This window comes from Pyxicephalus adspersus, chromosome 5 (genome assembly GCF_032062135.1).
Source record: "Pyxicephalus adspersus chromosome 5, UCB_Pads_2.0, whole genome shotgun sequence".
Taxonomy (NCBI): domain Eukaryota; kingdom Metazoa; phylum Chordata; class Amphibia; order Anura; family Pyxicephalidae; genus Pyxicephalus; species Pyxicephalus adspersus.
This window is the reverse complement of record NC_092862.1, coordinates 65,219,000-65,228,843: the sequence shown is the minus strand read 5'-3', so window position 1 is coordinate 65,228,843 and position 9,844 is coordinate 65,219,000. Positions and strand designations below refer to the sequence as shown.

The 9,844-nt window shown below is 36.9% G+C and overlaps 1 protein-coding gene across 1 annotated transcript in view; it reads left to right on the top strand.

Moving 5' to 3' along the window:
* BPHL (biphenyl hydrolase like) overlaps positions 1-9,524 on the top strand; it is a 16,243-nt gene extending 6,719 nt beyond the window's left edge. Inside the window, exons 4-7 of the mRNA XM_072411784.1 lie at positions 3,620-3,773; positions 4,227-4,358; positions 6,848-6,971; positions 9,184-9,524. Coding sequence (XP_072267885.1) covers positions 3,620-3,773; positions 4,227-4,358; positions 6,848-6,971; positions 9,184-9,277 — 504 coding nt within the window. The 3' untranslated portion in view covers positions 9,278-9,524. The remainder of the gene's footprint in view (positions 1-3,619; positions 3,774-4,226; positions 4,359-6,847; positions 6,972-9,183) is intronic.
* The last annotated feature ends 320 nt before the right edge of the window (positions 9,525-9,844 follow it).

Sequence of the window (9,844 nt, the reverse complement as noted above, 5' to 3'; positions counted from 1 at the left end):
ACGCTGGATGAGCACAGGGGGACCAGGTAAGTATGGATGTACAAAATCTCGGGCTTAACCATCCTTGCATTTTTTTTTTGCCCGAGCGAAGGTCGGGCTTAACTGCAAGGAGGTTAAGCACATGTTTAGGTTTGCAACTAGTATGTTACAGTATAGTTTGACATCAACATTTCAAAAAGGTAGGTCTATAGTTCATGCATTGGGTTGGATTATTCCCTGCCTTGGGTATAACTGAAATGTGTTCCTTTAAAAAAATCTCTCACAACAAGGAAATGGGAAGAGATCTTTTTAAAAGCTTAAAAGAAGGGTAATGGAGTCTTAAATTGTTAACCTCCCTAGCCTTCTAATTCCATCCAAATTTCCATGCAAAAAGTGTTACATTTTTTTAAAAATTTATTTTACATTGTAGGCTATAATTCTTAGGCATAACTCACCAAAATATGTCCAATCACTAATACATTTATTAACCTCCCTAGCGGTTCATTTCTTTGCGGTTTTATGTCTAAAAGCGATATATTGTTTTTCATGAAAATTTATTTTACAGTATAATATAATAGTATGAGTATATTAAAGTTTGAAACACAAAATAATAAATTAAATAAATTAAAAAATATATATTACTTATACTAATATATTGTACTGTAAAATAAATGTTCATGGAATACAGTGTACTGCTTTTACACATATAAATCCACTGTTTTGCATTCAATACAGTTATTTTTTATTGAGTGCAATACAAATGGATTTTGAATTTCCCACCCCGCCCCACCGGCAACGTACACACGCACCAACATCACCGGGATTTCCCCCGCTGACTCATCATGTGCAGAACACGCCAGAGGAAGAAGAAAGAAGACAGGGATCGTCGGCAGGACGCCGGCGGATCGCTGGCGAATCAGGTAAGGCTGTATTTACTATTACTTCCCATAGGTTTACCTACCCCGAGTGTGACTTGGGGTTACCGCTTTCAGCAACTTTTTTTCTACCCTGAGTTACCCTCGGAGTTACCGCTAGGGAGCTTAATAAGTTTTAAATAAAAAAACAGAAAAATCTGTTTAAAAAAAAATAGTTAAACATGTAATGTATGTGTACAGTAGCACATATATGTTATCTCAATATTTCTTTGTATTGGACTCAATACAGCTATTTTTTATTGAATCCAATACAAAATTATTTGAATTTCCGGCCGATCCGCCCGCCAGCACCGACGCATGCACCAACGTCACCAGGAAACCCCGGAGATCGTCTCTGTACTTCGCAGCTGGAGATTGGAGGACCAGGACGTGTCCTCAGGACCTGCAGGGACCAGCAGGACGACAGGGGACGACAACAAAGCAAGGTAAGTGGAGTTTTTTTTAAGGTTAAAGCTACCTCGAGTGTGCCTCGAGATTACCGCTAGGGGGGTTAAGGTAAGGCCATCTGGGCCCCCGTGCCTTCCTCGTCTTAGTGTTTGCAACAGCCGGAGTAAGTTCCTCCACTGTCAATGGTTATTCTGATACAGAACTTTCCTCGGGCGAGAGAGTGTGCATACAGGAAGAGGCCAAATAGGGCAGACGCCGTTGCTACGAGGTTCAGGGTGTGAAGACTATCATTAACCAGCAAAACTATACAGTATCTTGTAATAACTACAAAAGAATTGGAGATGTCTTTAGCTAGCTAGGTGGCACATATCACCTACAAAATATGATTTGAATGCTGAGCATAATATGGCATTGTCCAAAATTCTGCTACACTTAATTATGCTTTGACTTTTACCATGATTTAACACAGTGACAAAGAGGTCACGTGTGATTCGGGGCAGAATGTTGGATGAATGTTATGTGGGAACATGGTTTCTCAGATATTACTACTGAGGTGAAACCATCCGTGACTTGTTTGCAGGGGACCTCTAGGTTTCCCTGCTGGTGGGTTAAAAAAAATATCTGTTTTACTGGCAATCTCCAAGAGTAGGATGGAATAGATTCCCAGTTTCAGGTACCACGTTTGCCCTTGGCCCTTTTTAGCACGTTTGGTGCTAAACAGCATTAGCTGTGTCTGTGTGGACAGTTTTTCTGGGATTTGGCTTGTGTGGGGAGACGTGTTGCTTTTGAAGCCAGCCTGAACAGTTGGTATATGTTAGCCAGGAGGCTATTCTTTTGATTTACCATTGGACACTAATCCCTCACATTGGTTTTAAACAATTTACTAAACACATACTAATCAATTAGGAATATTCTGCATTATTCTGGTTTCCCATCTTTTAGTTTTTAAAATGGCGCTTAATATTGTGACCCCCAACATCCCTAATGCTGGGCTCTCTATTGAAGAGCTACCAATCTTCTAAGTAAACCCCATTTAAAGTTGAAATAATTATATTTAACATAAATCAGTTTTGCAAGCAAATCTTTCAAGTACCTAAATCACTGGATATGTTGAAAATAAAAGAAAATGTTTTATGCCAGAACCCTAAACAATGACAACTGAATAACATAACATTTTAGCCACTATTGCAAATCTATGGTGTATTTAATTTCAAATGGCTTATGGCTGGAATACCAGACTGTAGGTCAATGAATCTAAATATTCATGAATACTTTGAGGCACCAGACATATACCATACATGGCTGAGCCGGGCATGGCATCCTGCTGAGTGTGCTGTCAATACCACAGGAATTGGATGGGTTCTAAATCAAATGTTTCATAAAATGCTGTATCCTCCAATATCAGTGTGGCAATAACAAAATACATTATGCATACCATTCAGAAAGATGTATGATTTGTTAGGTTTAGAATATTGAACAATAAAATGTAATGCTTCATACAAATTGTATAATGCAGAGTCTACACAATGTAGTTAGATCATAAGCAAGGCATTGGTCTGTGAACAGTGAAAATATTTAACTGTTCTTCGCCTTTCTGTGAAATACAGTGCAGAAAGCTTTTCCTTCTCACTGTCTCTCAAGTTCAATTTGAAAAAGTACTTCAAGAATTCATGTCATAAGAAAACATAGAGTTTGTCTTGTATTTATTGTGTGTTTAGCTGTTTTCTGGAGATAATTTTTATTTCTTAAGCATCAACCGAATTTTGATGAAATACGAGTTTTGCTAAACTGATCACTTTTTTAATTTACAATAATATGGGAAGTAAAGTAAAAAGTTACATAGAATGGAGTAGAGATGCCTGTAGAGCACTTGGTTTGTTCTACTGTCATTGGAAACAATTAATAATCGTAATATTTTGTGACTATTTTGGAGTGTACAGAGCTTGACACCTACATTGTATCTATGAGGGGAGACATAATTGTCAACCAGGCAGGACTTCAAACATGTCTGCCTTTGTTCTCTATTGCATGATGGGTGGGAAGATTAGCAGAGGAAGAAAGGTAAATTTGTTTGTAAATTCAGTTCAACTATTCTGTTCTTTTTAGAGTATGTTATTGACAAAAGATCTGCTTTTATATGTATTTTTTAATAAAGATTTGCCTAGCCTAAGTCTAGCATTCAGTGTAGTAGAGAAAAGTAAGGTTACTGATTAACTTTGCTGTCTGGCTGGATGGCCATTTGGTTGGTAGGTAGACTGTTCAAATAACATTAGCATCTATTTCTGCACTGAAGCCCCAACCTCACATTTTTGTTGTAGGCCCTACAATTCGAGAAATTTTCATTGCTAGGGTGGAGTGATGGCGGTATAACTGCATTGATTGCTGCAGGCACTTACCCATCTCTAATAAATAAACTTGTTGTCTGGGGAGCCAATGCCTATGTGACTGAAGAAGATCTGCAAATATATAATGGTAAGGTTAAGAATTTTTGCCTTGTTATGCACAACCTGGATGTATTATTGTAGTGATACACCTAAACCCTTGAAGAAATGTTTCATATAAGTATATGTTGTAAACTTACTTGCTGTGGGTCAAGACCCAATCTTGCTGCTGTATTGCAAGGCTTTTGTTGGGCAATTTTGTCTTGCAAAAAGTATATTAAAATGCATATGTGTATATATAAAAAAAAGTATGTACAATTTTTTAATGATATGTATAGACAATAAAACATACAGAAAAATTTGGTAATTTAGTCAATTGTTGGTGTAAATATGTTATACATTTAATCCTATAATGTGTACCCTTAAGATTTTTCTTGTTACCCTAATTGCAGATGTCTGTATGAATATACTGTAGACACATAGTGTATGATCCGTGTGACAAACAAAACCAGTAAGAAACTGACTTGTCTTGTAACCTTTTTAGCTGTAAAAGATGTAGCAAACTGGAGTCCAAAGATGAGACAGCCCATGGAAGAACTATATGGAAAAGAATATTTTGCAAACACGTTTTCTGCTTGGGTCGAGGCTGTGAGTCAGTTTCTTGATGTGTCTGATGGTAAGTGTATTCACTAGTGACAAGTATGCCTAAAAATCATAAATATTCATTTTATTTTTTTCTAAAATCTATATATTTAAAATTGTATATATGTGTGTATGTTCCACCATCACTCAAAATGCATGGAGACATTTCAACCAAACTTGTCATACATATAACTTTGAGGAATAGACTGCAGAGATGGAGACATAATCCTGCCCCTGTACAAAGCATTGGTCAGACCACATCTGGAATATGCAGTCCAGTTTTGGGCACCAGTTCAGAAAAAGACATTGTAGAATTGGAGAGTGCAGAGAAGGGCAACTAAACTAATAAAAGGAATGGAGGAGTTCAGTTATGAGGAAAGATTAGCTGAACTGAATATAGTCTTCCTTAAGAAGAGATGTTTAAGGGGGGATATGATCATCCTGTATAAATTTATAAATAGTCCATATAGAGAACTCTCTTCGCCATTATTCACTTTAAGGTCATTACAAAGAACAAGAGGGCACTCTTTGTGTATGGAGGAAAAGAAGTTTAAGCTCCGGATAAGGAAGGGATTCTTCACTGTAAGGTCTGTGAAAATGTGGAATCCGCTCCCTCAGGAAGTAGTTTCAACAACTACTATAGATTGCTTTAAGAAAAAGCTGGATGTTTTTCTAGAAGCACAGAATATAACTGGGTATTAAGGCTTTAAAGTAAAAATACCAGTGACTGTTGATCCAGGGAACATCCGATTGCCTCATGGAATCAGGAAGAAATTTTTTTTCCTGTTGAAGCAAATTGTACCAGGGTTTTTTGCCTTCCTCTGGACCAACTATGTCTTATAGGGTGTTAAATCTTTACACCTAACCTACTATGTGACTATGTAACTATGTAACTCCTGTGAGTGCACCAGTTATCTTTATACAGTGCTGTGTTATATGTCAGAGCTGTGTTTGTATGTATGTATGTATGTGTCATCACTAGGAAATGCATGGAGACATTTCAACCAACCTTGCTATGTTCCACCATCACTCGGAATCGCATTGACACATTTCAACCAAACTTGCTAGACATAAGAGTCATGTTATTGCACCGCTGATCTTGTACAGCGCTGTGCTATATGTCAGAGCTATATTTGGATGTATGTATGTGTTATTTATATATAGATGTGTGTATGTGATCACTAGGAAATGCATGGAGACATTTCAAGCAAACTAGCTATGTTCCAACATCACTCGAAAACGCATCAACACATTTCAACCATGAGACCTTATAATATTAAAGTATAAATTAAGATTGCAATAAATAAATACCGGGGCAACGCCTGGTAATTAGTCAGTGATATAATTAAAACTGGCTAGTGAAATAGTATATGGTATAATTGTATTTACACTGGAAAATACTGGAATCATTTATACTTTTCAACATAGGCATTATTAATGTTGTTAATTGCCTAACATAACCAAAAAGCCAGGGAAGTATTTTGCTGACCATTGCCATTAGAAAACCCATGTAGCCTCGAGTAATGAGTAAAAAAAAAAAATATTCATCATGCAATGGCTTTTCTAGCCAGCTATTACCTGTATCTTTTTTTGGGGCATCGAAAAGTACAAAATCCCTCTCCAACATCTCCATTCACCATAATTCTGGCATGCGCATATAAGGGCTTTGTGTGCTTAAGCATCTGCCATTTCCCTTTGATTTTTCATAAGTCTCTATAATATAGAGTTTAGTTGAACTAGGTAGTCACCTAGTGGCCCCATTACCTACTCTATGGGTGTAATGTAGCTATTTTCCCCTGAAGCACTGCTGTATTTGGCGGCAGATCTGGCGTAGAGATAAGAGCAGTTAAAATGATACGCAGATGTCAAACGTTTTATGTAAAGTAGAGCTCAGCACAAGCTTCTCTACTGATTGGTGCCACACATCATAGAAAATGACAAGGCTGGATGTTGAGGGGTGGATTACGCTCCATTTTTACTGGTTAGGTTAAAGTCTTTTTTAAGTAAAAAGAAAGTAAAAATGCTAAAAAAATAAAATACAGTTAAAAGCACTTCTGGTGCATCATACACACAAATAGGGCATGTATACAAATGTTACACAACACATTTTGGATATCCCAATGCACTCCTGAGTACAAGAAACAACTTCATGAAAGTGTGTGTGTAAAAAACACTGGCAGTGAAGTGTCAAATCCATGTCCATTTTTTTTTTTCTTTGTTAGGAAGGGAGAATCACAGACCGCAATAAAAAAAAAAAAAATGGAAGGTTGCCTCTTCACCCCTCTATCCAGAAAAAGAAAAGGCTTTTAGTTCTACTTTTTGTGCATAATAAATCTCCTACCAAACTTTAGTGCAGTTTTCACCAAAATGTATCTAATTTTTTTATTTTACATATACATACAATTTTTACAATATACTTTACACTAAACTATAATTAAAGGTTTCTGTGCTTATATTGTGCAGATATTGGGAGCCCCCCTGCATTATCCCCAAGACAAATGCAATTCTCTGTTTATTTTATAGGTAACATCTGTAAACACTTGGTTCCCCTAATTGATTGTCCAACATTAATTATTCATGGTGTTAAAGACCCAATGGTTCCATCATTTCATCCAAAATATCTTCACCAGCACATTAAAAACTCAAGGTAAGAAGCTCCAGATAGTAACTTACTTTTGTTATAGTGACCATTTATCATAAATAAAATTTATAAAACTCTCAATGTACATAAGCCTTCACGTTTAAAATGTTTTTGTTAATGTGTTTTCTAAAAAAGGTTAGTATTTCAACTAAAAGTTCTATCTAGTTATACAAATTGAAATTTGGGTGGCATTTGGTTAGTATTCAACAGATGGACATGTTAACATATGATGGTACAGCCGCTACATGGCCTGATGTAGGGTTACCGGTGAAAGGGTTTGTTTAGTGTTTTCCTAAAGGATTAATTTAGGTTGTTAGGATCAAGGATTCTGAAGTCGTATCCTCTGGGGTTATGTGTTCAGATATGAGAGGACTAAGTGAGACCACCAATACCTCTAGTAGAGAATGACTTTCTGCTGCTGGCAAATGGAAAGAACTGCCTTCTTCACATCTGCAATAGCTAGCCAAAACGTGCACCAACACAGTTGTCATATCACATCGAATAGAACCGTAAGCACCTCTGCTCTGGAGATGTGTGATGTCACAAAGCATACTGGGAAACAAACAAATGAACTCGAGTTAGCAGGAACCTATTGTGGTTAACCTGCAATGTAAGAACTGCCATACACATACCCAGGCAGCCAAGGCCTCTGAGTTCATCATGGTACATTACTAACAGGCAGTTGGGCACCCTCCACAAATGTACAATATGTGTGAAGTAGATGGTGGCAGGGAAAATAGATTTGTCAGCAATGATGAGTGTTTGGATGTTAACTACTTTTTGCTGCAGCATAATCATGTATAATGATCATGCTACAGTCCTTATTTAGGTATTTATAGATAGATGATGTTTGTTTGCTGTAAATGAGGCTCTTAGGGAGCAATACATATGTGGCAACAATGGCCTCTACAGTATTTGCACAAAAGAACAATATAAAAAGGAATTGTGTTGGATATTTGAAGTACTAAGTTTACCTATGATTAGTACAGTAGCCAAGTGTTAAACCAAGTAACATACATGTTCTAGGCATACCTACAAATCTCTGTTCTAGTGAGTCTTGGATATATATCATTTTAAAAGTCCTAGTTTGATCAGAATTAAGGACCTTTAACATAGCTCAAAATAGCCCCAGTTTTATTGTGATTTTTCACGATCCTCCGTACCTGAATAGGGGTTATTAACCTCCCTAGTGGTAATCCCAAGTGTGGCTCGGGGTGAACTATCCATACCAAAAGCGGTAACCCCCAGCCACACTCGGAGTGGAATTGCTAGGGGGTTTTAAAGTCTTACCTTGTTCCTGCACCGTCCTCCAGCGATGCCCGGCATCTGCGTACCCAGCATGAACGTTGGGGATGTGAGGCCAGGGGAAGCATATGCCAGCCGGGCAGTGCGAGCGTGTGGCTGGAGGGCAGGACTATGGGGCTGGGAGGCGGGACCAGGCCGAAAATATTATTAAAATAATAAGTATTTTTATATGTACTATTTTGAAATTTAAAAATACTTGCTTATTGTTCAGACCAATAGGGAGGTTAAGGTAGATATGATCTGCCAAATATAGGTAAATGTATGTCCCTTAGCTTTGATTTAAAGTAGGCCATCTGGTGTGTTGCTAAAGCTTTATCTTTTACCCACTTGATTTTGTTCTGATATGACTCGGTGAGTAATTTCAAAAACGGGAATGGAGATCATAGAGGTGAACAAATTAGGTGGGCCACCTAATTTCTTAGGTTCCATCCTTTTAACACACTACTGCAAGCCTGTGTAGGCAAAAATCTCCAATATTTTAATATTGGTTTACGTTTTCTGAATACTAAACAACTAAACTAAATTTTACATCCACAATATAGGCAATACGTTTACACTGTGTTACATATATGTATATAGACATCAGTTCTTCAATATGGGGAAATATAACTAAATATTACTAATGTGTCATTCGCCAAACCCACTGTCTTGTGTTAATACCAAACTCCTGAGTTCTCCTCTGCCAGTGCTCACAGTTCATGAACATGAGAATTGCAGATCTTGCAACTATAGAACTATTCAACTGTAAACAAGTGATATGAAAGGGTTGACCTTGTTAATTTACTAGACAAAATACTGTGTAAATACCATGTAAATTGACAGTTATATGCTGTGTATTGAAAAGGGGGGTCAGTCACCTCTATAGGTGTCCTATTTACAAAGTTACTAAAAATTTTTGTTTTTTATATTTCAGATTACATCTGATGCCAGAGGGGAAACATAATCTTCACCTTAGATATGCTGAGGAGTTTAACAGATTAGTTGAAGAATTCCTGCATTCATCATGATGTTTTCAGAAGGAGAGAACTACGATAAACTATATTGTGAAATCATTTTAGGTCTAAAATGAGCTTAATTTGTAATGCAAAAAAACAAAGACTAAATTTAATGACAAAACATGTCAGGTGATCTTTATGCTTTGGACCTGATTTCAATATTTTTAACTTCACATGAGAATGCTGTTTATGCACTTTGGAATTGTGAATGTATGTTTTTAAACATTTTTTAAATCTAAATTTAATTTCTTCCACTATATATTTCCTGTCTTTATTTTATGTTTCTGATCTTGATGAATATGGTAAAGATAAGGCTATAAAGTTTATGCCAGATAATACAAAGCTCTTGATACATATGGAATCTAGCGCTCCAAGGAAGATGGGATTTCCCCAGAGTAATTGATCATTCAAGTATGTATTTGCCTGTCTGTGGTGGGAGAGGTAGTACCAAAGGCAGGTCCTTATATGTGTGTATATATGGTGTTTTGAGCACAAGAAGTGAATTAATAATTCTCACCATGGCTGATTGGACAATGTGTTTATGATGGTGAAGTCTGATCATGGTTTTTCTGCAGATAA